This window comes from Nyctibius grandis, chromosome Z, assembly GCF_013368605.1.
Source record: "Nyctibius grandis isolate bNycGra1 chromosome Z, bNycGra1.pri, whole genome shotgun sequence".
Classification (NCBI taxonomy): domain Eukaryota; kingdom Metazoa; phylum Chordata; class Aves; order Nyctibiiformes; family Nyctibiidae; genus Nyctibius; species Nyctibius grandis.
This window is the reverse complement of record NC_090695.1, coordinates 47,196,844-47,224,044: the sequence shown is the minus strand read 5'-3', so window position 1 is coordinate 47,224,044 and position 27,201 is coordinate 47,196,844. Positions and strand designations below refer to the sequence as shown.

General features: G+C 37.3%; 1 protein-coding gene across 9 annotated transcripts in view; it reads left to right on the top strand.

Moving 5' to 3' along the window:
- Positions 1-27,201, top strand: part of AGTPBP1 (ATP/GTP binding carboxypeptidase 1) — a 74,287-nt gene that overhangs the window by 23,102 nt on the left and 23,984 nt on the right. For 8 of the 9 annotated variants that reach the window (XR_011050056.1, XM_068422768.1, XM_068422771.1 and 5 more), the window contains 19 exons: positions 216-279; positions 622-768; positions 1,050-1,181; positions 5,362-5,455; positions 6,912-6,949; positions 8,504-8,712; positions 9,170-9,347; positions 11,634-11,731; positions 12,755-12,871; positions 14,320-15,032; positions 18,254-18,337; positions 18,615-18,701; positions 18,790-18,938; positions 20,459-20,546; positions 21,258-21,402; positions 23,706-23,859; positions 24,484-24,664; positions 26,106-26,235; positions 26,602-26,733. Coding sequence is in view for 8 of the 9 variants with exons in the window: in XM_068422768.1 (XP_068278869.1) it covers positions 216-279; positions 622-768; positions 1,050-1,181; positions 5,362-5,455; positions 6,912-6,949; positions 8,504-8,712; positions 9,170-9,347; positions 11,634-11,731; positions 12,755-12,871; positions 14,320-15,032; positions 18,254-18,337; positions 18,615-18,701; positions 18,790-18,938; positions 20,459-20,546; positions 21,258-21,402; positions 23,706-23,859; positions 24,484-24,664; positions 26,106-26,235; positions 26,602-26,733 (2,940 nt within the window). In the remaining variant the exon portion in view is untranslated. The remainder of the gene's footprint in view (positions 1-215; positions 280-621; positions 769-1,049; positions 1,182-5,361; positions 5,456-6,911; positions 6,950-8,503; positions 8,713-9,169; positions 9,348-11,633; positions 11,732-12,754; positions 12,872-14,319; positions 15,033-18,253; positions 18,338-18,614; positions 18,702-18,789; positions 18,939-20,458; positions 20,547-21,257; positions 21,403-23,705; positions 23,860-24,483; positions 24,665-26,105; positions 26,236-26,601; positions 26,734-27,201) is intronic. The other variant, XM_068422776.1, reaches the window with a different exon arrangement.

Sequence of the window (27,201 nt, the reverse complement as noted above, 5' to 3'; positions counted from 1 at the left end):
TTGTCAGCTGTCAGTTCTAATTAATATGTGATACTACAAACTAGATTTTAATTGGTTTTGTGGTTAATTCAGGCTTCTTAGTGGGATGGTTAGCTAGGTGGTTACATCTTAATTTCTGATTTAGTGGTGGCAATTTCTCCAAGCTTTAAATATCTAAACCATTGTATTAGACTTCTACGTTAAACAAAAGAAATCTCTCTTATTTTTTATTGCAGAATACAAAAGATCCTCAAACCATTCTAAATATACTGAATATTCTCATTGAGGTAGTCTCAGTTGGTAAGCTTTCATTAAAGACCAATTTGTGGTTATATTCCTGTATTCTTCTGCAGACTTTTGTTGGTTTTGTTTTTTTTTGTTTGCTTGGTTGGGTTTTATTTCTGACATTTGGTAAAGCTGATCTATATGCAGAATAAAAAGAACATAAAGCCTGAAGTCACCTTTCAAATAATCATACACAGATTTGTGTTGCTGTAAGTCTTAAGTCCAGCATGTTCTTGCATAGTGCAATCACTTATGAAGAAAATACTGCTGTTCTAAAGACTTCCTTTATGGTGACTGTAGCTTAGCTACTTAGTTGTTGTTTGCCTTCAGAAATACCAGTTGAGTTTTAATTTCTAGGTGGTGGTCGGAGAGCAAACATCTTAGTCGCTAAAGGAGGGACACAGATCTTACTGCAGCTGCTTTTGACTGCCAGCAAAGACTCTCCACCAAATGAAGAATTAATGGTGCTTCTTCATACTCTTCTTGCAAAAATTGGTCCAAAAGGTGATAATGATAAACTTAAGTAATACAGCACAATACTTTTCTTAAGTTTCAATTATAAAACTGTAAGATTTTACTTTCTATTATTGTATAAGCATCCACGTACTCGGAACTGGTAGAGGAGAACAAAAGAAAGAGAAGAATAGAAGGGAGGAAAGAATAGGGAAAACCAGATATGCCAAGTTGACATTATCAGTAGAAGGAATTCAGAGTTTATTTAACTTCTATTTTTTGATAATAATTTCAAAATTAGTATGATTGATCTTGTATTTCTTTGATGTCAGACAAAAAGATTGGCATGAAAGCAAGAATTAATGGTGCCCTAAACATATCATTGAATTTAGTGAAGCAGAATTTGCAGAACCACAAGCTAATATTGCCGTGTCTTCAAGTATTAAGAGTTTACTCAACCAACTGTAAGTATTGCGGATAATTCTTTTCTTTCCCATGTGATATAAATTTTTTTTACCTAGATACGGTTAAAATATCAGAGCTAAATGCGTATTTAATCTTAGATGTTTAAAATAATTATTTTTATCTGAGAATTTGCTTTTTATATCATCAGATTGCTTAAATTCTAATAAAAGCTGTGAAGCATGTTTGTACTTCTTATGTATCTTTGTTTTTTTGTTCAGAGTGTGTGTGTGTATATATATATAGTTGGCAGGGTTTTAACCAGTGCTATTGGATGTGTGGAATTTTGAGTAATCTAATTTGCATAAATGCTGATGCTTTAAGATCTAAACAAGAAATACTAACATTGTGCTTGCAAAAGCAATTCAGATTAAATAATTATTCTCTTTATTATGCATGCTCATGGGTTTTTTGCTTTTTATTGTTTTATTTCATTCATGATTGCTAATTTAAAACTTGGTTCACACAGGAAATATTTTCCTTCTTTATTTAACCTTTCCTTTATTCCTTGTGTTGGCATGCCCTACTGTTGGACTCATATTCTTCCACAGGAGCCTAATCCACTGTTTGGGCAGGCAGTAGGAAGCTGAAAACAGTGTGATTTTTCCTGTATCTCTGCTGTTGGTTAGATGCCCTTAAGTTTTTCCATTGATCTCAAATTGGCCATTAAACCTCTTAAATAAGTGTGAGAGATTGAAAACATAACCACATTTCTCCAAGAGAATTGATTTGTTGATCTATAAGATTATGTTTTCAGGACATTAACATGAGCACCTGTAATTCATAAAGTCCCAATACTTTGAAAATACGAAAGCTTTATTTCTGTTGAGCTGCTGATAATGAGGTTAAATGCTTCTAAATGGAAGAGTTTAATACAGGTAGTTACATAGCTTAGCTGAAAACTTGCTTCATCCTGAAGATGGGAGATTGAACTGAGTCTCTAATTTGAATTCTGCTTAGGTCAATTCTATCTTTCTGTATTTCCCAGTCCTTAGAAAAAGTAGTAGTTTATTAAATTCCAGTGCGTAGTGCTATTTAAAGTTTGTGTACAGTTGCTACCAGAATAGAATCCTAATTTTTCTTAGATTCTAGTGATGTAATGTTGCTGCTAATGATGATGAAATTGCAACTTGGGTTCAGGTACTAAATTCTATTAATGACAGCATTCATTACGTTGAAGTCAGTTCTTAGTTGCTCTCTTCCTACTTTGTTAGGAGTGCATATTGCTAAACTCAGTTGGGAATTGGATTTCTGTGCCTGTTTCAGCAGCTCGTATTTTCAATGGGTGTTGGGCTTTAGCTGTATATACATCCAGTGTACATTTCTTGGATGTAGGTTTTAGCATAATATCTTGTAATTTGCTCCTTTTCAGATAAATTGTCATAGAATCATAGAATAGTTTGGGTTGGAAGGGACCTTAAAGATCATCTAGTTCCAACCCCCCTGCCACAGGCAGGGACACCTTTCCACTAGACCAGATTGTTCAAAGCCCCATCCAACCTGGCCTTGAACACTTCCAGAGAGGGGGCACCCACAAATTCTCTGGGCAACTTGTTCCAGTGTCTCACCACCCTCACAGGAAAGAATTTCTTCCTAATATCTAATCAAAATCTACCCTCTTTCAGTTTAAAACCATTACGCATCATCCTATCACTACATGCCCTTGTAAAAAGTCCCTCTCCATCTTTCCTGTAGGCCCCCTTCAGGTACTGAAAGGCTGCTAGAAGGTCTTCCCAGAGCCTTCTCTTCTCCAGGCTGAACAACCCCAACTCTGTCAGCCTGTCTTCATAGGAGAGGTGCTCCAGCCCTCTGATCATCTTTGTGGCCCTCCTCTGGACTTGCTCCAACAGCTCCATGTCCTTCTTATGTTGGTGGGCCCAGAGCTGGACACAATACTCCAGGTGGGGTCTCACGAGAGCAGAGTAGAAGGGCAGAATCACCTCCCTCGACCTGCTGGTCGTGTTGAGCTTCTTGTCAACCGTCATGCCCAAGTCCTTCTCTTCAGGACTGCTCTGAATCCATTCTCCAACCAGCCTGTATTTGTGCTTGGGATTGCCCCGACCCACATGCAGGACCTTGCTCTTGGCCTTGTTGAACTTCATGCAGTTGGCATGGGCCCACTTCTCAAGCCTGTCAAGGTCTCTCTGGATGGCATCCCTTCCCTCCAGCGTGTCGACCCCACCACACAGCTTGGTGTTGTCAGCAGACTTGCTGAGGGCGCACTCAATCCCACTGTCCATGTTGCCAACAAAGATGTTGAACAGCATCAGTCCCAATACTGACCCCTGAGGAACGCCACTTGTCACTGGTCTCCAGCTAGACATCGAGGTGTTGACCGCAACACTTTGAGTGTGACCATCCAGCCAATTCCTTATCCACCAAGTGGTCCATCCATCAAGTCCATGTCTCTCCAATTTAGAGACAAGAATGTCGTGCGGGACAGTGTCAAATGCTTTGCACAAGTCCAGGTGGATGACATCAGTCACTCTTCCCTTATCCACCAGCGCTGTAATCCTGTCGTAGAAGGCCACCAAATTTATTGGGCATGATTTGCCCTTAATGAAGCCATGTTGGTCATCAGTCACCTCTTTGATTTCCATGTGCCTCAGTATAGTTTCCAGGAAGATCTGCTCCATGATCTTGCCAGGCACAGAGGTGAGACTGACTGGCCTGTAGTTCCCCGGGTCTTCTTTTTTTCCCTTTTTAAAAATGAGGGTTATGTTTCCCCTTTTTCAGTTAGTGGGAACTTCACCAGATTTCCACGACTTCTCAAAAATGACAGATAGTGGCTTAGCAGCTTCATCCACCAGTTCCCTCAGGACCCATGGATGCACCTCATCAGATCGCATGGACTTGTACACCTTCAGGTTCCTTAGATAGTCTCAAACGTGATCTTCTCCTACAGTGGGTGGTTCTTCATCCTCCCAGTCCCTGTCTTTGCCTTCTGTGACTTGGGTGATGTGGCTAGAGCACTTGCCGGTGAAGTCTGAGGCAAAAAAAGACATTTGGTACCTCAGCCTCCTCCATATCCCGGGTAAACAGGTCTCCCGTTTCCTTCTGGAGAGGGCCCACATTTTCCCTAGTCTTCCTTTTATCACTGATGTACCTGTAGAAACTTTTCTTGTTGCCCGTGACATCCCTGGCCAGATTTAATTCTGTCAGGGCTTTAGCTTTCCTAACCTGATCCCTGACTGCTCTGACAATTTCTGTGTATTCCTCCCAGGCTACCTGCCCTTGCTTCCACACTCTGTAGGCTTCCTTTTTGTGTCTTGAGTTTATCCAGGAGCTTGTTCATCCATGCAGGCCTCCTGGCGTTTTTGCCTGCCTTCCTCTCTATTGGGGTGCATTGCTCCTGAGCCTGGAGGAGGTGGCCCTTGAATACTAACCAGCTTTCTTGGGCCCCTCTTCCCTCTAGGGCTTTATCCCAAGGTGCTATACCAAGCAGGTCCCTGAAGAGGCCAGAGTCTGCGCTCCTGAAGTCCAGGGCAGTGAGCTTGCTGTACACCCTCCTTGCTGCCCAAAAGATCTTGAACTCCACCATTTCATGGTCACTGCAGCCAAGGCTGCACTTGAGCTTCACATCCCCCACCAGCCCCTCCTTGTTGGTGAGAACAAGGTCCAGCATGGCACCTCTCCTCGTCGGTTCCTTTATCACTTGGAGAAGGAAATTATTTTTATCATTTTTTTTTCCTGAGAGCATGTAGCTCAGGAAAGCTTACAGCGACTGGCATTTCTAAACTTTACAGCAAACACTTGGCTTTCAAATCCTGGTGGACGTGCTTGTCTGTCCCAATAGTGAAGGGTAATAGCAAGTCATAGAACTTGTTAGACTTAGAACTTTAGAAACCCTGCTGTCTTGATAAACTGTGAGATTTTTTGGAAGAAAATCCTTTTTATGGTGTATCTTAATAGCAAAGAAAGCAGAAGCATGCATTGGAAGTAGTACATATTGTAAAGTAATAATTATTTTTTTTCTTCTTTGCCAAGTTTTATCAGGGTTGGATTATCACACTATGTGCAGAGTAATGTCTACTTGTCATTATATGTCTTAAAGCACAAACATGTCTAACATCTTTTGTAGTTCAAAATTAACTTGCATGGATTTCAGTTTGAGTGTATTGATTTTTTTGTTTTGCCTTTCTTATTACATTATCTTAAATGGATTGGTTTTAACTCTTCCAGCTGTAAATGCAGTGTCCTTGGGAAAGAATGGAGTAGTAGAACTGATGTTTAAGATCATTGGCCCTTTTAGTAAAAAGAACACTAGCCTTATGAAGTAAGTAATGTGTCTTTAACATAATACATGGAAAAATCCTACATAAGTTTCAAAACTTACTTGTAAATGGAAAGTAATATTAGAGAAATCAAATGTAACTCATATTTTGAAGTTGAAGTGAGGGGAAGTGGGAAGGAGAATCACAAATCTGACACTTTAATTTTACCCAGTAGAGTAACACAAAATATTTGAATGTCTAGTTACAGTACTGGTAAAGGAATATAAATGTTATTTTTTTTGTCTCTAATATTCCTGCATGGAAACTGTACAATGGTTGTCCCCAAATCAGGACAAACAGATCAAGACAATCCCATAATTTTTCAAATTGTTGAATTGGCTCTCACATCTCCTTTGTGTTTTTAGAGTGACGGTATCTGTTTTATTTTGTAAAAGAATTTTCTTTCTGTTTTACTTCAAAGCAGTTATAGACTCTCAGAGCAAAACCATAAAACATAGAGTAGGAAGCACCAGCAATATCTCTCTAGTTGGCTATTGTGTTTTAAAAAAAAAAAAATTCACTGCGTACCTTGAAGTGGTGATTTCTTTTTTCCCCCGCTGTGTATTTTTTATTTTTTAGAAGGGAATGTAGGGTAAAAATAGATAAATGGACCTAATTGAAGATAGACCTTTCTTTATACACTACCACCTTTTTGAAGTACATACCTGTGGAAAACTGAATTTTTCATCTGGTTAGCAAAATAATAATCTCATGTTGTTGATATTCTAACTTCAGTACAAGAAAAAAAGACTATTATGTTATCTAAATCTGGTATTTGTGGACACTGGAGTATCTTTTTAAAAAAATGGCCTTCCCCTTTAAGCCTCAGGTAAAATTAGATATGTGAACTTACTGTTCTGTCTTGTGAGTAATCATGATATCCTTGTTTATGGCCTAAGATCAGTGTGAAGTCTATCTTTACAAAGAGCATAAAAATAAATATATACATTTTCTAGTTGTACATATGGAGTTTATTGAGACAAGATCTTTGTGTACAAGAACGATCTTACACTGACGATCTTGTACTGTAGTACAGATTCATGAGCATTACTCCTTGATACATTCATACACTGCCAGTTTTGACCTACAGTTTTCTTTGCTTTGTGGAAGTACTTGTTCTGCTGCTAGCATAAAAACATGAGTTTCAAAAGTGTCTCATCCATTGAGTATGGTTCATAAACATTACATTGTCACTTACTGTGCAAAGACTGAATGTTTGTAGAGCCATTGCATTGATATTTTTAAATTTCACCATCAGACTTCAGATCTAGCAGAGCTACATGATATTTTAGTAAAATCAAATTTTAAAAGCAGTTTTTGATACAGTGCAACCAGGAAAACATGAGGATAGATGCTAAATAAATCTGTTAGCAGTAAATATTTTTTATAGCTTTACAGTGTTGTAGATTAAACTTACTGGTTGGTTGTTGTTTTTGACTTTTCTTGTTATGTTGACAGGGTTGCTTTAGACACACTTGCTGCATTGCTAAAATCAAGTAAGTGTTTGACTACAAGAAACTGTTTGTCTAGTTGAGATATATATGTGTGTCTGTGTGTATATATATATATACACAGAGTAAAACTAATATTAAATCTGTGGCCAAAATACAGTCAAGGCTAGGGAATTTAGAAATAAGGCTACAGTTTTATCTGCAGTCTCTGGTGCTTTAATATTTGTGTGGTATGGACATGTATGTTTACTAATTAATTACTGTCTGTTCAGTAACGCAGCAGAAAGGCTGTGCTGCTTCTGCAGAACTGATCTGTATCAAAAGGTGGAGAAATAGCCTTTTACAGTCACTCACCTCAGCCCTTCGGTAATAGATATCTATAGCTTAACTCCTGTGCATCTTCTTTATATATACATCTGAAAATATCTGTTGGAGGGCAGGGGAAAATACATGGTTTCTTCAGGTACCTTTCTGAGTAGTTAGGTTTTCGGTCCTAATGACAAGTCTGTCAGTGATGCTCATGAAGTGGAACCAAAGGTAGCGAAACAATGATCTGTTCCCAGACATTGGCTATCTTGGCCAGCAGCAGTGGATCCTGACAAATGTTATCTGTGCAGATTTTGCACCAGGATTTTAACGGACAAGAAATTAAAAACTTGTTCTCTCCAAACAGTTCTATAAAAGCTACAGCATTCCTAGTAGTTTTAGTGGAGTTGGATAAGAAATAAGGCGTTATTAGATTTGCAGAAAACCATTTCAGAAAAATGACAGGAAACTTCTGTACCGATTATTACAGGGTGCTGAATGTTCTCATGTTTGATCAGTGTGATACCTTGGTATTTATGTATTTACTAATTTTGGAATTTCTCCTTGGGAAATTTAGGGAAAGAAATACTTCCGAGTTATTGTCAGTATTCTGTTCTGTAACTTTGCAGTTAAACTGTAATGTTGTGGAAAGAAATTAAATGTAGAAAAGGTGTGTCTTTGAAACGGGAGGTCTTGTGCATTTATTTTGAGATGTCTTATTCAGTCCTGAGAGGTTTTGACATTGTAACATCATACACTGTATATAAGTAAATCTTTTCATAAAAACACTGATACCTGGTGTGTAGAGTCCAGTTGTCATACTGATTACCCAGCGTTTGATGTAGAGGTATTCAGAGTTTATCAAATTTGAGTGATAGTTGTTGCAAAACTGTATGGATTACAAGTGGTAAGAAGTTTCTTTCAAATCTTGTATCTACAGAGTGTGTGTGGATAGTGATAGATAAGCTTTATATAAACACCTTTTTTTTTTTTTTTTATTTCCTAGCTGACAATATCTTATTACCTTCAAGTGTAATGCACACTGTTCTTCTGGTAAACCGTGAAAGTTACACGCAATGTTATTCTGACAAATGAAGTGTAGACTACTGGCCTCAGTTATTCAGTCATTTCTCTTTAGGTTCATGTAAAACTTTTCTAAGTGTGGCTGAAATACTCCTTTAAGTGAAACAATTCAGTTACTTGGGTAAAAAGAAAAATTTTAACATTGATTTGAAAATAATATTGAAGTCATTGGGCAATTTTTAATTTTCCTTCCTAACTTTTTTTATAAAGAAACAAATGCCAGGAGAGCAGTAGACAGAGGATACGTGCAGGTGCTTTTAACAATTTATGTAGATTGGCACCGTCATGATAGTCGACACAGATACATGCTGATACGTAAAGGAGTTTTACAGTGCATTAAAAGTGTTACAAGCATCAAATTGGGAAGAAAAGCATTCATTGATGCCAATGGGATGAAAATTCTTTACAACACTTCACAAGTAAGTTTATCTCAGGTTTTGTTGTTGTTGTTTTTGCTTCTCAGGCTTTAAAAACACATACTGACCTCAAATTTGTCATAATTGTTTTATGATATTCGTGGTCATTCCTGATTATGGGGGTACGGATTATTTTCTGTACTTGACTAAAGCAGAATGAAAGAGCACAGGATTAAATTCATATTTGCTCTTATTTATGACTGTCTCTGGGAGGGGCTGTTGAACTTAATTTTAAAAAAGAGTGGGGGAAACATCTTTTAATTTTGAAGTTCGGGTTTTTAAAAAAGGTGAAATTGAGTTGGTAGAAGTTCTTCTGGCCTTCAAAGGAGACATTAGCAAAATTTATTGTCAACAAAATACCTTGCTATTAGTGAATTCTAGAAATCTGTAAAACAAATGTAGTTTGACTGTTAATTTGAGAGATACTTTTCTCTTGTCTTCATTATTTTCCTGTTGATAGGAGTGCCTTGCAGTAAGAACTCTTGATCCCCTTGTCAACACATCCAGCCTAATAATGAGAAAATGTTTTCCTAAAAATCGTCTTCCTTTACCAACTATTAAAAGTGCTTTCCATTTCCAACTCCCAGTTATTCCTGCCAGTGGTCCTGTGGCTCAGCTGTACAATTTGCCACCTGATGGTATGGTAATTTTGTAATATTTTGTCTTTGAATATGTCTAACTTTGCTTTATGTAAGGTGGAATCAATTGCAGTTATTTGTGTTCTCCACTAAAGCTTGAACTCTGAGACTCTTCTCAGCTAGCAGAGGGTCTGTGACTTTTGCTGTGGAGCACCGATTTCTAATGTTAAGTTTTCACTGATGAAAATTTTGTCTACATATATGTGGTTATGTTTCTGAGATAAAAATAGAAAATAAAACAGGAACTGAAATGTGATGTTCATCAAACTCTGAAGTGTAAAGCATAGGCTGTACACATTAGTCTACAAACTTAAATGGGCTCTCTTTTTAACTCACTTATAATATACATTCTCCTATGTGAAATGTAATGTAGTGTACATACTGTTTTATAGGAGTGTTATATTTCTCGATTTCTTTCTGTTACTCTGATAAACTGGATATAGTGAATTTAGATTAACGTGCCATTTGAAGCATTGTTTTTTAAACTATTGTGGTTATTCCTTCAGTTGCATGGTGAGGGAAGTAGAGCTGCTTTCTAGGACTGTTGCAGTCTCTTAGGCAACACTTGTCTGCAAAGCATTTTTATGGTGCTTTGTAGGAAATAGGTTCATCCCATTGTGAACACCTTTCATTATTTTGGATAATTAATGTTTAATGCATTTTCAGATATGGTGAAACAGCTTGGCACCTGGGTAAGCAACTGATCAAGGTGCTGTCAGAAAGTTACTCTAAAATGAAGAGGCAAAGTCAGACTTTTTAATATCTTCCTACTCACAGTATTGCCTGAAACAAAATGTGATCACAGTCTGAAAGAAGACAGCTAGCCAGTTGGGGTTCATATGGGTCAGGCTCAAACTGCAGGATTTTAGAGTTTGTTTGTGTTTTATCTTCAAAGTAGAAAATAGATTTAGAACTGTGTTCAAAAATCCACAGAAATTAAACCTCTACTTAATACAGTATTTTTGGTACTCTATAATACCTGTTTAGAAACTTCCTATTCTGTTGAAGTAGACTACTGATAGGTTTTTTTAATGGGTTTGTTATCTATTAAAAAAGAAGTGAAAAAGCTAAGGAAATAGGATACATAAGATATTCTTTTTAAGGAAAAACTTCTGTATTAAAAGATGTAGAATGTTGGGGTGGGTACAGCTCTGAGTTTATTAAAAGTATAATCTTGTATAGTCAGCATGGTAAAAGCAATACATGTAATCATTCTGAATACACTAGAAAATCAGTATAATTTGTAAACCTCTGGGTGAGCCTTTTACTGACAATCAGCAAATTCCTGCATGGAAAACACACTTTCAAAAAATGTAACAAAAAAAACCCCAGCACTCAAACTGCATGAGATTTCTAGAAATAAATCTAATTTGCCACTAGTAAGAAGAACATCTGCCAGAGTGACCAGTTAATGCCCACTTCCACATATTAGGGAGTAAGCCCAATTCTCATTAGTCATGTGTAAACAATTAGTTTGTTTCCCCCTGTTTTTCATTGTTAAAAAATGAGGAAGTCCTAGATCCTTCAACTACTCAAGTAGAAAGTAGTCATCAGTGTCCAAGTAGTTCCGCATGTCTAAAAACTAACATCTTCCTGTATATTTTGGGAGTAAAATTTAGTTCCCAACCTGTCCGTGCTCAGCAGTTGCAGTGACTGCTGCCCTTGATTATTTGCCTTACTGGCTGAATTTCCAGTGATCTGTTTCTGACTTTTTTTTTTTTAATTGTTAGGCCCCATTTAAGCAAGACAAAAAAGGTGAAAAGGGCACTTTGTCCCACTGTTCCCTTATACTGAGTCAATACTAGCTGACATGAGTAAAAACTGCTGAGGCTTCAGTTTTTTTTTTTGTACATAGTGATTATTACTTACTTTGGGAAAAGGTGTCAGAGCCATCTCATTTTGTGCCCACCTCAAGCCATGCTGAGATTTCTTGGCACATCTGCATTGTAAAGTATTTCTAATGGTCACCTGCTGTCTTGCTGGGGTTTTTTTGGGCAAGGGGGGTGTTGGGTGTTTTTTGATTTTTGTTTTGCTTTGTTTAAACCAGAGATCTTCATTTTGACTTAAAACTGGATGGAAATGTAATAAACTGGATTTGCAGTATTGTCAAACAAGCATTTTGTTTTGCAACTCTGGTAATAGTAATTACTGTTTACTAGTTGGTTTTCAAGTTTTTTTCAAGTGGTAAGTGAAAAAGAAAGTAAAACCAGAACATGGAATTTTTTTCTGAGCATATGTATTGAATTAAATGTCTAATCTGCCTTACAAAACTTTTTTGTATCATAGTGGATGATGTAGTAGATGAAAGTGATGACAACGATGATGCTGAAACTGAATTAGAAATTGAAACAGAAAATGATGATGACAAGGACCAACATTTTAAGGTTGGTATGAGACAAAATTAACGGGCAAAAATCACACACAACAGTTTTTTATTTTTTTAAGTTGCTTGAATCATGTGTACAGCCATATGTTTTAAGTGTTAAAAGGACTTTGAGGAGGTTTTCAGGACAATTTCTAAAACTAAAAAAGCTCCTGAAACTTAAGGAAGGTGAATGCTGCTTGAAAATATCTACCTTTGCTGTTCAGATTGCTTCAAGACTTTTATCAAAACCTGTTTGCTTCACACTTGATGTGTCTGGAGTACAGTGGAACGAACTGCAAACTCTTAGCAGTGTTATGTTCCCAACTTGCATTTCTCTCAGCCCTCTCTTCCCACCTACGCCGCTCAGTATGTAGGAGCTGCTCTTAACTTTTTTTCATCATTCTGGACCGGGATTGACTAGGTCAGTATTTCAGCAAGGTAACTTTGAAGTTCTGCCAACTATAGAGGTAGAGATCAGACCTCTCACTGTTGTATCACTTTGGGAAGGTCTTGTTCTGCTCTCCAGCTGCCAGTCAGGACAGGAAGGGACATTTGGTCAGAACTGCCTTGTTCTATATTTTTATGTTACATGTATTCAGGAATTAATTGAATTGTCTATCCACAGGATGGAATGACAAATTTTATTCAAGGCTTTCATGAGCCCTGATGAAGGGAGTATCTTCTATAGAAGCAGTTATTCCTTTGCCACTGCAGTCAGATGAAATCTCCACATTCCAGGTTGCAGTAGTTGGTTTATACACAGATCTCATTTAAATTGTAGTCTGATGTCTGTGCATAATGCGTTTGCATGAAAGCAAGGAAACTGAGATGTTTGTAATATTTCTGTTGAATTGGAGGCTTTGGCATACTAATAAAACTGAGCTGCTTAAACCTTCATGATGAAAGGTGCAGTTCAGCTAATTTTAAAATAGTAATATTCAGCTTTTAAAGCATGGCCATGTCAGAAGTAAAAGGTGAATGTAATTATTTTAAAGTTCATTAATTCTGGATACAAGATGAATTTGTTCTGTTGCTCTTTCAGAATGATGATATTGAGACTGATATTAATAAACTGAAACCTAGACAGGAATTGGGAAGACCTATAGAAGAACTGAAAATGTATGAACAATTTTTCCCAGAACTTTCAGAAAACTTTCAGGTAAAGTATATGATTCCCAGTACATTCCTTGTTGTGACAGGTTGACTCTGGAATACACTTTGACATTCTTTATTGAGCGGATAGTTCAGCCAACCAAAAAATGAGAGTCTGCAGTTGTAGAGCTACAGGTGAGAGTGCTATATAGTGAGTTATTTAGTTAAATGTTATGGGTTACTTTAATCTGGCTGAGAAGGGGACTGTGGGCAGATAAAAAGGAAAACTGTTTTCTGATGTCTGATTATTGCACACAGCAGAAAGTAAAACAGCAAGAACAGACACAAGATTTCTGACGAAGATTTATTACATTAGGTATTTCCTTAAATGCTGTGCACCTCTTCAAAGTAGTTGGTTAAAATATCTGGAGAATCGCATTGACGCCCATAGCTTGGATGGGCATATTCTTTGCTGGGTAAACACTGGCTGGATGGCTGGGCCCAAAGAGTTGTCATGAATGGAGCTCAATCCAGTTGGAGGCCGGTCACAAGTGGTGTCCCCCAGGGCTCAGTATTGGGGCCAGTTCTGTTTAATATCTTTATCAATGATCTGGACAAGTAAGTTCGCAGACAGCACCAAGCTGGGAGGGAGTGTTGATCTGCTGGAGGGTAGGAAGGCCCTCAGAGGGATCTGGACAGGCTGGATCGATGGGCCAAGGCCAATTGTATGAGGTTCAACAAGGCCAAGTGTCGGGTCCTGCACTTGGGGCACAACAACCCCATACAGCGCTACAGGCTTGGAGAAGAGTGGCTAGAAAGCTGCCTGGTGGAAAAGGACGGGGGGTGTTGTTTGATGGCCAGCTGAATATGAGCCAGCAGTGTGCCCAGGTGGCCAAGAAGGCCAACAGCATCCTGGCTTGTATCAGCAATAGTGTGGCTAGCAGGACTAGGGAAGTGATTGTCCCCCTGTAGTCGGCACTGGTTAGGCCACATGTCAAATACTGTGTTCGGTTTTGGGCCCCTCATTACAAGAAAGACATTGAGGTGCTGGAGCGAGTCCAGAGAAGGGCAGCAAAGCTGGTGAAGGGTCTGGAGCACAAGTCTTATGAGGAGTGGCTGAGGGAACTGGGGTTGTTTAGTCTAGAGAAAAGGAGGCTGAGGGGAGACCTTATTGCTCTCTACAGCTACCTGAAAGGAGGTTGTAGCGAGGTGAGTGTTGGTTTCTTCTCCCAGGTAACAAGTGATAGGACGAGAGGAGACGTCCTCAAGTTGTGCCAGGGGAGGTTTAGATTGGGTATCAGGAAAAATTTCTTCAGAGAAAGGGTTATCAAACGTAGGAACAGGCTGCCCAGGGAAGTGGTAGAGTCACCATCCCCGAAGGTGTTTAAAAGACGAGTAGATAGGAACAATGAAAGAGAAAGGTTTCTAATATAAATGAAACTTCAGGAACGGTTTACTTTTTTTTTAAAAAAAATATTTTTATTATTTTATCTCTTTTTTTTTTTTTTTTTTAAGGAGTGCGAATTAGTTTCCAAGGAACCAAAGCCTTTTGTACCTGGTGTAAATCTGGGTGGACCTATTGTTGTTCCTACAGCAGGAGAGGAGCACTCTGATGAAGTAAACCAGTCAACAAAAGGAGTTGCTTTGAAGGAGAGCAATCCTTTATTGACAGAGGAATACAACAGAAGGCCAGCCTTTCTGGAACTACCAAAGATAGATAGTATTAAAGACAGTAGTTTACATCAGCAAAATGATCAAAGAAACCTGCTTCCATCATGCCAGTGTCTAAGCCAAGAAATTGTGAAAGGCTTGGACAGAATCAGTCTGCAGAACAGTGCAAAAAATGATCAGTATTATGGTACAGGGTGTGTAATACAGAAAGAAAACAAAACTAGCCTTACCACACTTGCTTGTAGTAAACCTTGTGAACGTGTTTCACCCTGTGGAAGTAGCCTCTTTGAAGGATCATCTGTCCAGCTGGGAAAGCTCTGCTGCACTGGAGTGGATTCAGAGGAAGAGGAAGATTCCAGATCTAGTTCATCAGGGGAACAAGTTGTGCTTGAGGTTTCTGATGTATCACCAGTTCATGACTGTGATCTTTATATTGAAATGGTAAAAACCACAAAATCTATTCCTGAATATTCAGAAGTGGCCTATCCAGATTATTTTGGCCATATACCACCCCCATTTAAGGAACCTATTCTGGAGAGGCCATATGGGGTGCAGAGGTGAGTTGCCATACTCCTTTTTTTGTTGTTTTAATTCCCTTGAGAAACAATCTTTAGGATGAGATTAACAGGCACATATACAATGTTTACTTTGGCAGCTGAAACTGTTTTCAGTGAAAAGCAGTTTGAAGGTAGGTGAGTAGGCGTTAATCAATGCAGAACCATAAACAAGAGCACAGTCTGATTCTGTAATTGCTAATTCTAATTCTGTAATTCAGTTTCTAAATACTAAGTTTAATTTATAGTCTCCCTTTCTGCCTTCCCACCATCCCCCATCTAAATTTTGTAGTTTGTAAAAAAAACAAACCAAAACAACCCACAAAAAAGCCCAACAAACAAACAAACTAACCCACCTGAAAGCTTCCTTCGTGTCTTAGCAAAGATAGAGCAGTTAATAGTTTAAAGATACTTGAGCTCTTCTCTTTGCTGTGCTAACAAAGCTGTCTTTCAGGAAAATTTAGTGGGAAAAATTAAAAAATTAATACATATAAGTGTTTGTTTTTAGTTTTTGCAGTATAACAGAATTTAGAGGTAACAAATGCTGAGGATGCAGTTTGTGTTAGATCCTGCAGAATGACACACAATAAACAGAATGAAAATGTCTTTAGGTTGTATAATTAAAATCCATAGCTGTTTCACACATGTCATAAAAAGTGGTCTTTCTAGTGAAATGACAGTGTTGAAACACTAATGACGTAATGAATATACCATTACTAGAAAGCACTGTTCAGTGTTGAAGGAGAAGAATCTTCCTTATAAGCTTATTTTTTAGATACATCAGCTGATTTAGAAGGGAGATAGTCTTGAGTCAGAAATCACCGAAGAACTGCATTTTAAGAAAATCTTGCAAATCTTCATGTATGTTTCTGTACTACTTAATAATTCTGAATTTTCTAGAGTAAAATTGAGTGAAGTCAGATAAAATTTGTCATTCCAGTGCTCATTCTTCTTAGATATAAAGCACTATATTAACTCTGACTTTTAGCTAACAAACCTACTTGTGTAGTTATACATAAACCTATTTCTAAACTGTGAAGGTAATTTTAGAGTATATTTTATTTTAACTTTAAAATGGTTTATCTTTGTTATACTTTCTATGTTGAAAGTAACTTTTTTTAGGTCTTGTATGAAACAAGAATGAAATATCAGGTAATATTGCTAAACGTGAATAAAAAGTCCTGCATCACCTTTTTAAGGTACACTGTTCTAAGAATTCAGTTTTCTACAAATGACTGAACCTTGTTACTGAAATGTAACAAATTTCTGAGAAGGGAACCTGTTTAAAAAGGGCTTAATCTTTTTAGGAATTTATAGTTTATAGGAAAGTGGTGAAAATGAGTTTGCTAGGGGACATAGATAAGCTTTTAATTCTTCTATAAAGCTGTGTCCAAACTCTTTTGGCATTCAGTGGGATTTATGTTCTTAATGTAAGCAGTTAGTTACTGCTCGTCAGCTAAGTCTTCTGTAGAAAACAAATAGTTGCCATAATCCATCCTTGTAATTTAAGAAAACAGTGTGTGGGCCTGAGGTTGGGAGTTAGTGGGTTTTCTTTTTAGTTTTATTAGGCAAATGTGGTGTGGGTTTTTTGGGAGGTTTTTTTAGTCTTGCAATGTGCTAGGAGATGCAATGTTTTTGAACTAGTGCTTTGAAGTGCTTTTGCTTTTTCTTTTACATTTAGTAACATGTAACTTTCACCAAATGTCTCACCAAATTATTATTGTTTGGAAGAATGTCATTGAGAATGAAGTGGTTTATATTATTCTGCCTTTTAGGGAAGGAAATTATATAATTTAATACCCTGTAAATTTGGGTTTAAGTTCCTACTTTTTTCCATTCCTTAAAATTTTAAGTTGTTTTTTTGCTGTGCACTTTAGTATTCTCTAATCACTTTAGTATTTTCTAATCATCTGACACTTAGAAGTGATCATCAGGTAAATCAGGATCCACAAAGGACTGACCTATAAACACAGAGCTCCACATCAACCGTGTTGCTTTTATATTTTTTCCTTTAATTGTCTTAAAATAGCTTGTCTTTTCTCTTGATTTTTCGGAACCTGAAAATGTCCACTATTACTTTTCCTTTTTGTGTGCATCTTGAATAACATTTCTTCTTCATTTTTGTCTACTTGGTTATTACTATGGTATTTGAATGCCTGATATTCAGTAATGGTTTTTGTCTTGGCAAAACTCCTGTGATGACAGGAAGTAATATGACCCTTTAGAGCTGAGGCATACTGAGATCTAAGGATTTGTGTAAGATCAAGTGCAAGATCAAAAATCTGTAGTTCTGCCCTGAGCTGAACCTGATCAGATAGATTGTGGTGAGTCAACCTTTCTACAATTTTGTCAGTTCATTGGACTTGTGACTTATTTTCTTTCCCAGTTAGTTTTAGTTTAATAAGAGGCACTGGAGTTGTGCACTTACCTTCTTTTTCTCGTTAGTTAACAATATTTATTTTAATTAAATGGAGAATTTCCAGCCTGATCATACTTTACCACTCTGTTCCTATATTCTTCATTGTTAATCTGCGTCCTTTTCTTCTTATTGCAGGTGCTTTGCAAGCTTTTCCACACAGCTCTGCCACTATATTTCATTCTTGAACTGCAGCACATACTTACTTTTCCAAACCAGGACCTAGATACTTGACAGTTGTGCCATGGTTTTATGGTCTGGATAAACATACACCTGACATTTGGCTGACATCACCAAATTCATTCTTACTTGTTACATAGTCGATAAATGAACCTAGATCTCCAGAGGTGAAAAGCTAGTGCACTAACACACTCACTGCACGACCTGCTCTCTAAAACTCTTTAATTTTAGTTATGGTAGGACTTATGTAAGTTACTAATGTTATCAAATGCTGTCCTGGATTAAAGCATTAACATAAGTAATGTTTGAGTAATTCCTGCTTCTGTTATAAAGTATGAAATGGTGCGTTTTTTTCCATACGATAAAACCCAGTGGGTTGTGCGCATGAAAACTCAGTTTCCTCACATACAAATATTGGACTCCGTCAGCTGTGAATGCAGGTGTTTAAACTTAAGTATACTTACAGTTTGTGCACATAAGTGGGGGTGAGGCTGAGATCTCTCTCAAAATCTGTCCCACTGTCTTCATGACATCTTTGTTAGTTTTCATTGTTGTATGATGTAATTACTCTTTTGTAATTGGAAACAGTATGCCACAATTTAAATGGGAACTCTGTTTTTTATTTTAGGACAAAAATCTCTCAAGATATTGAAAGACTGATTCATCAAAATGACGTTATAGATAAAGTTGTGTATGACCTTGATAATTTGAGGTAAGTTTTTACCCTTCTGAAAACAATATTTAGCAAATACGCTAAGCCTGTTCTACTTTCTCTGTGATATGATTTGTAATATTTAAAGCAGTACTATTATGACAGACTTAAATGAAAGTTTCATCTGATGTAACAGTTTCTGCTATCCAGACTGTATGTAGAGGAAGGTTCAAAATGATTTCTGAATTACCAAGTGAAGGCTAAAAGAAACTTAATGAGTTTGTTTTAGGTAGGTTTGTTTTATTCATTTTGGTTCCTTTTCTTTTTCTACTCATAGTTGTTCAGTACCAGAGGAAGCAGATGTTTTGAAGTTTAATTCCAAATTTGAATCTGGAAACCTGCGCAAAGTTATTCAGATGAGAAAGTAAGATTTTTCAACGCTTGTTTTCACACCTAAGGCCTTTTATTTCTGCTTCTTAAAAAAAGATTGATTTGTTGTTGTTAATCTTTAGAAACGAGTATGATCTAATTCTGAACTCGGATATAAATAGCAATCATTATCATCAATGGTTTTACTTTGAAGTCAGTGGAATGAAAACTGGCATTGGTTACCGGTTTAACATCATCAACTGTGAAAAGTCAAACAGTCAGTTTAACTACGGTAAGATACATTTCTCATACTTCGAGATGAAATACGTAGAAAAGTATCTGTCCTAGACAGCTCAGCTGTTTCCTTCCCTCTGCCCTTGGATCAGTAGTATATTCATGTTGTCAGATCAGATTCTTTTTTAATAGTGTTAGTAGAAAATGTTTTGACAATTTTCAGTTAAAAAAAAAAATATCTTAAAACACTGGCTGTCAGTTTTTAAAATGAAGTTTTGTGAGGCCAAAGCAGAAGAAATTTACTGGTGGCTGGAGCTAAAATTTGTCCGAAGACCATTGTGGGAGGGACAACACCAAAGCCTGTTGATCCACACAGGTGCAAGGAGAATGACAGCTGTCTTCGTTAATCCCTTTCTGAATAGAGGTGTAATTTAAGATTTGAAAGTAAGCAGGGACTTTCTCAAAGAGTTTTATTTTATTGATAGGAAAAGAGGCACATTATTTGAGAATGTAAAGTTAGTCTCCTTTGAAATACTGGGCTTCATATGTGACCCTTGCCATTTCCAGCAAGTACTGTTTGCTGCTTGCACCTCATCCAAAAGTACTGGCTTACTGAATATACCTTTCTTCTACTTGTCAAGGGAGGAGGGGTGTCATTCAGCTTAAAACCATTTGTTTTGTGAGGTTTTTTTTTCCTGCTCGATTTTGTGAAATTCATCCTTTAAGAAGGAGGAGGAGAAGGTCCCCTCTCTACCCACAACCTCAAACTCTTGGGACAGAGTAACATTATATTCTTCTTTGTTGTAATTGTACAATTCACATTGATAAAATCCAAGAATACCAGGTAGTTTGACCAATAAGAAGATGCTTTTAAATTATTTACTGACCTTTGTCAGTTACCTTAGATCTTCATTCATACATTGCATATAATTACCTGGTAGTTACTTTTGATTTTTTATGTACACTGACTGAATCAGTCAATGTATTTGGCTAATTATCTAACTAGTAAATAATGTTCAATTAATATGTATTATTTTCTACTCTGACTTCACATTAAGTATTCAACTTAATAATACTCTCCAAAAAATACAAACTTTAAAGAGTTACTGTTTTTAAAAAAAAAAAAAAATGTCCTGAAACATTAGTTGTTTTCCAGCTATCCGGGTGAATGGATGATAGTATCAGTTTTTTGTATTCTCTTTGAAGCCTTTTTGTAATGGTGAGTTGGATGGAGCGCGACCCAAGATTTCTTGCAGATTACCATCTATGCTAACCATAGCTTTCGTTTAAACATTTCATTTGGTCTTCCATAGGTCTCATTGTCCTTTTTTGTCTTTAATTTGTTATTTTCGGAAAATCAGGGCACGATGAGGGGAGAGGGGGAAGAATCTTTCGTCACCTGGTTGAAAGACTGTACAATACCCAGGCATTCATGAAAATACACTCTATGATAGTGAGTAAAGGAGTATAGGTAGTTCGGAGACTCGCATATACATATACATGTTGATGTGGTTCATTACTGCTAAGATCTTGATGTTTAATGTCAAGCATTAAGGTGAGATGCATTTTTTCTTTAAGGTATGCAGCCCCTCATGTATTCTGTTCAAGAAGCATTACATTCTCGACCATGTTGGACTCGTGTTGGGACAGATATTTGTTACTATAAGTAAGTACACCAATCAAACATACAGCAAATCTTACACTGAAGATTAGTATGAGGTACAATTTTTGAGGAGAAACGTTTGCTTCCGAGTTTGATAATTCTCTTTTAGTAGTTCTGTTGTGAACAGAGTTTTCTTCCTGAATTACTATGAAGAGTAACAGAAGTGATTGAAATATATAAGGTCTTATTTTGTTAGCACACTGCTAATATTTAAGCTGTTCATCTTTTATACTTTTGTCAGAAATTGCACACTGTTCCAGAGAAGCTTTTTAAGGGAATGTGTATATATACATGCTTCCCTGAAATCTTAATAGTGATTTCCAGTAGTACTAATCACACAGGATCTTGTGCTTAGGCTCCTGTATTTTCTGGTGCAATCATTGTAGCGCAATCCTGGAACACAGGATGAGATGGTATAGCATGTCCATGCATTACCCTTCTTGGTCGACAACTGTTTGCTTCCCTTTTTTTTGTTTTGTTTTGTTATTTGTTTCTGTTTACTTGCCTTTTTCCAATATGAATGAATGTGTATCATTGCTGTAATAAAGTACCTGTATAGATGGTGGGAACCAGTGTATTTAACCTGAATGTATGCAGAAAAGAAATACAATCACTAAGAATCTTCCTGGCTCTTGGAATGTGTGTTCAGGAATAATCAATGATATGAAAAAAAAAAATATTCTAATGTGTTTATTACCTTTATTTTACTCTTAGGAATCACTTTTCAAGAAGTTCAATTGCTGCTGGAGGTCAGAAAGGAAAATCTTATTACACAATTACATTCACAGTGACTTTCCAACATAAAGATGATGTCTGCTACTTTGCTTACCATTATCCATACACATACTCAACTTTAAAGGTGAGAAGATTGTCATCTGTTAGATAGATAAATATTTATACTTTTGGACAATGTGAAACAAGCATTCATGGGTGAATTCTTTCTATTTCTTTTTATAAAGTTCAAAATGCTCTGTAAAATGGAGAATTTTCATAAAATATTAGTGTTTAGACTGGTGAAGAGTGTAGTTTGTTCTGAAGAACAATTGGAAAAATAAAATTGATACTTACTTGCAGGCTAAATGGGTTTTCTGGGAATCATATTTCATAATTGACTGGAAATGTGCTAATTGGATGAAGTATTTGTGTTTGACTCACATCCTGCTGTTCTACATACACCTTTTTGTATCTGACCTATTCAACTTACTGTATTTAAGATAACTAGAGACCTTTTTAGGATAATGAATTGGCTAAAGAAGTGTTGTGCAGCTTTTGGTACTAAGCAAAACTCTTGGCTAGAATGTCTGTTGGTTGTTTCTGTCACAGCAGTAAAAGCGAACTTGGGGATTCAGTAGCCAGTGTGTAACAGCATTGAATGAAGCTTTTTACTAAGCCAGACTTGCTCTTGGAAGAAGTACCTGTTAAGGGATGTCATAAGCAGCCGCTGCCTCCAACAGCTTTGGGGCCTGGAGGTTCTTCCTGCCTGGCTTCTGGAGCCCAGCCAGGGGACCGGGGGGGGTCTCTGTCCTGGGCTGTTGGGCATGGCTGCTTCTTCCCTGTTTGCTTGTAGGTTCAACCGCTAGTGAGTCTGAGTGTGTATCCCAAAGACAGAGAGAGAGAGAGAGAAACTTACATGCACACTGCTTGCACACCACCCTGCCACCAGCACGACTGGCTACACAGACTGGCACAGGGTGTTGCCTTCAAGAGCACTTGTGTGTAACACTACCAGGGCTTGCTTAAAAGATAACTGCAGACACTCAAGTCCCTTTTCTCCTCTCCAGCTGGTAAGAATTGCTGTTCACTAGTAACAGTACACACCCACCCACTCTCTGGAATCACAAGCACACGCACATTTGTGGATGACTGGCATCGCCCATCCATGCCATACCCCTGCTTGGATCCCAGTGACTTACCTGCTGTGCAGGCCTCCACCTTGCAGGCTTGTCCAACCTGATGCTCACTAGCAAACAGATGTGTGTACTCGCACACTCATCTCACAGGCACTCTGCATTTGTGGTTCCCCCCAGATGCCAGCGTGGAATCTCTGCCCACCTGATATCCATGCCTTGGCCTGGGGCCTCATACTCACTGTGTAGTTTGCTTTGAAGTTTGCTAGCAAATGGCACACACACGCCCCCATGCACACTAGCTTCAGGGAAGATGCATATGCTTGCCCTCCATCCCCAGCAGCTGGTACCAGACACGTGGGCTCATAACCCATGATCCTACTCTAGGTGCTGGCACTGAGACACCCTCCCTTGCTTCACTCACCCTTATCACCCCACTAGCTGGAAAGGGTGCCTACACTGCCTACATCTCCAGCTGCTAGCGCCATGTCCACTCACTTCGATCCCAACAGTAGCTGACATGTTGGACACAAAGTCTGTGGTGCCCACAGAGATGCTCCCAAGAGGTGTGGCATCTCCAACTGCTGATGCCGAGACCCTTGCTCACTCCAGTTGCTGACCCCAAATCCACTCACACCTGTCTTAGTTGCACCTAGTCCACACAGCCCTTGCATGCATAGGATAGAGAGTGAGGCTGCCCAGAGAGATAGCTATGGGCAGAATGTAGAGATCAGGTACATAAGTTTTGTATAGTCCCACAGGCTCCCCTTGAATATCCCAAATCCCCGTGTTCCTCTTGTTTCCATCTTGTCCCTCAGGTGTCCCTCTCCAAAGCTTTGCCTGTAGATTCTTAATAGCCCATCAGTTAGAGACTGGAGACTTGGTCTTTGCTATTGTTTCTGTTATGTTTGAACCACCAGGATTGTTTCTCTCTGTTCCTGTTTATTGCTTCTTGCTTTACTCGTTATTCCCTTTTGCGCTGAAAAGGTCCCTGATCAGATAACTTTCATGAAGCAGAGATTCTTACCTTCCACATACCCTTACAGTATCATCCGGTAGAAAATAATGTACCCTCTGTGCCTTCATCGAAGCAGTTGGAAAGACAGACTATAAAGAGAAGTATTCTGCTATAAAGAGAAGTATTCTGTCAGTCAGAGATGTAGAGAATGATATTTCATGGTCAAAATTATGATGGAAACTTGAATGTTGTTTAGAACAACAAAAAGGAAGACAGATTAAATAGTACCTGTGGAATATGCTGTGATATGTGACTGCAAAAGATTTGAAGTATTTTTTCATTATTTCTGGGATGAAGATGCATCTTCAGAAGCTAGAATCTATGCACAACCCTCAACAGATATATTTTCGACAAGATGTTCTTTGTGAGACCCTGGCTGGCAACAGTTGTCCCTTAGTCACTATTACAGCAATGCCAGAGTCCAATTACTATGAACATATCTGTCAGTTCAGTAAGTATGACTTTTCTTTCTTGCTAACTGAAAATAAAGTAAAACTAACTCTTTATGAAAAAAACTTAGTGTTAACTTTTGTGCATTGTAAAAATAGCAATGTAAAATAAGGTTAATGAATTTCATGAATTTAAGAGGCATCAATATTCTGGATTAGCTTTGTATTTAATTATATTTATTTGTGGTAGTCGAAGAAGGATGTTTATATCTGGATATAAAACAAAAAAAATCTTGTCAAAAAGTATTTCATAATCTAAGCTACTGCGATCTGAAGTGAGCTTTAGTTATGGTGTCATTCCTGGTTTGTTGCTCACCCTAGTATTTTTCTTGGCTGTTGGAAAAAAAGCCATCAAAGCTGTAATATAATTGCCACTTCAAACTAGTTGTGACTGTATAATTATCTGATTGAATTTAAAGCTCCATTCTGAGAGTTCTGTAATTAGCAGTCCTTGTAACAATGTTCTGGCAAGCTCTATCAATAATACTGATACTCAATAATACTCAACTCCCAAATACTGTATTTTGCATTGTAATAAATGAAGCTGGCTATTTCCTCTTTTTTCACTTAACAAACCACTACTTAGCTTGAATCATATTTTGCAACGTCTATGCATATTCTTCTAGGGAATCGTCCTTATGTTTTCCTGTCTGCTCGTGTACATCCTGGAGAGACTAATGCAAGCTGGGTTATGAAAGGAACCCTGGAATACCTCATGAGCAATAATCCAAGTGCCCAATGTTTACGAGAATCTTATATTTTCAAAATTATTCCCATGCTCAATCCAGATGGTGTCATCAATGGAAAGTAAGCATTAAGTTTACTCACAAATATGTAACCTGTACTACTAAGTCTTTGCATCTATTATTTATGGAAAAAAAAAATCTAAACTAGTCCTAGAAACATACAAATGCAATACTTAATATGAAAAAAAAACACTTACAAAATTGCTAGGAGTTCTCCGTATTTTGGCTCTTTAAAGACAGATGCATTGTTCCATGAATTTCAGTTTTGTAAAAAGTATTTTCGTTCTTCATGGATGATAATCATTCCTATGTGATTTGACATTGCATTTTAATTGTCTGTCTGAACTACAGTCTTGGACAGATGTAGAGTACTGTATGAGAGCACAGCTGCTTTTAGAAAAAGCTAAACAAGTTTATGGTTCTCATGAAAAAGAACAGTCCTTGAATCTCAGAAGATGTTTTACGTAATTTTTCTCTTTTTTTATTACAGTTTTTAGAAGGGTATTCTAGAAATGGCTGTTGACAGATGTTAGTAAAAGGGGGAAAGTTAATAGGTGTGCAAAGAAAGGGTAAGAGAGTATCCAGATTTAATTAATGGTTATTAATGGTAATTCTTTCACTTACTACCACTTTTAAGAAATTTAAGGAGTATTTCAGAACCTTTTGATACTGCTATGAGTAAGCATTCAGCAGTCTGTTTACTTGGTTACAGGGATTTCATATAAAATAGAAGTTTTGATGTGGTGAATCTACAGTTCCTTCTCATCTAGTTATGGGTAGTATTTTAAAAGGTTTTGTGAATAAAGTAATAAAAATCAAACCAATTACAGATTTGAGTAGAACCCTGTCTTTATACACGTAACATGTGGAATTAAATCATTCAGGATACAAGTGAAAATTTGATACAGAGACAACTAAGAAATCTGTCCCAGCAGACACAATCTAAAGACAAATGTACTGAAGATGACTGCATGAACATGAATTTCTGCGGGTTTAAAAGTTCTTGCTGATAGTTAACTGAATACAGAGATGATCTTTGGGTGTTTTAGTTGTGGTTTTTTTTTTTCTTTCTTGTTTTTCTCACAGCTACTTGTCTCCTAACAGCTTCTTGTTTCAAGTTTTACATTTCTGGTTGACATTAGTCTCTATATTACAGAAGTCAACATACCAAAATTGTAAAGATACCATATATTTGAAATTACTCATTTTGAACTAGCATTTTAATAGAAACACAAGCCTTCAGTTTCAGCAGCAAATAAGCAAGATTACAATTGACTATGTATAAGAAGCTACTTCTAATTTATTTTTAGGTTTTCTGTAACACAACTTAAAAAACCCCAAATACTTCTATTATCTGGCATGTTAGAAAACTGAAGTTTGTTTCTTACCAGACTCCTTCCAAAGAAGCAGTGGTGATGAGGAAAACTTAAGGTGGGGGGAAGGCTTATTTAAAAGTATGATAATATAGACTACATCATGCGTTTTTCCACCCCCCACAATAGCCACCGTTGCTCTTTAAGTGGAGAAGATTTAAACAGACAGTGGCAAAATCCAAATCCAGATCTGCATCCCACTATTTACCATGCTAAAGGGTTACTGCAATATCTGGCTGCTATAAAACGTTTACCTTTGGTGAGTATGTGTTTGTAAGCAATTCTGAATCTTTTTAACCCTGTCTATATAGCTAGTCTGTAAAGTAAACATTTTAATATGGTCTTGTAAACTGTGTCACACTTAAATTTGACTTGGAGAACTGGTCTTCTGCAAACCTTTAGATCTCAATCTGTTTCCTTTGCTAGGGTGGAAGGTTAAACCTTCCTTAGACGAATCCTACGTTTCTTGTCTTAATGCACAAGTTAATTATATAAGGAGTTGTGTTTCCTAATTATTTGGAACTTCTGACAGTACAAATAAAAAATATTATTTGTCCTTTTGTTACTTTTATAAAATGTTAATTCCATATACTGTGGCTTTATCTTGCCAAACGATTTATTATAGGTCTACTGCGATTATCATGGTCACTCTCGTAAAAAGAATGTATTTATGTATGGCTGCAGCATTAAAGAGACAATGTGGCACACCAATGTTAATGCTGCCTCTTGTGACCTGATGGAAGACCCCGGTTACAGGGTAAGTTTGACATTTGTACCTTTTCACTTGGCATGAATTTGAAATATACTTTTCAAATAACTTCCCAATATTATTCTGTGCACATAATGACTTTATAGGATGAGTAGACTTGTTTAGAACGATCTGTTTTTAGTTCATGAGTGACTTCAAAGTATTTTGGAAGCTTTAAACATTGTATGCTAATACAGCTAAGGATTCAGTGTTAGTAGAGTGCTTAATTTTGTTGGTTCTTTGTACCAATACATGCTTTTTTGTGTTCAACACTACCATTGTAGTAAATACATGGAAAATATGCTTCTGTACATTTATAATTGCTGGATGAAGAAGAGCCATTTAAGCATGGCAAACAATATTCTAGCAACAAGAAGATAAAAATACTGAATTGCTCTGAGAAATACTCATTTTTGTTTGTGGGAATAGGCAGGGTTCGTCTTATAAATATGTGTAGTTAAGGCGTGTGCCCCTAAT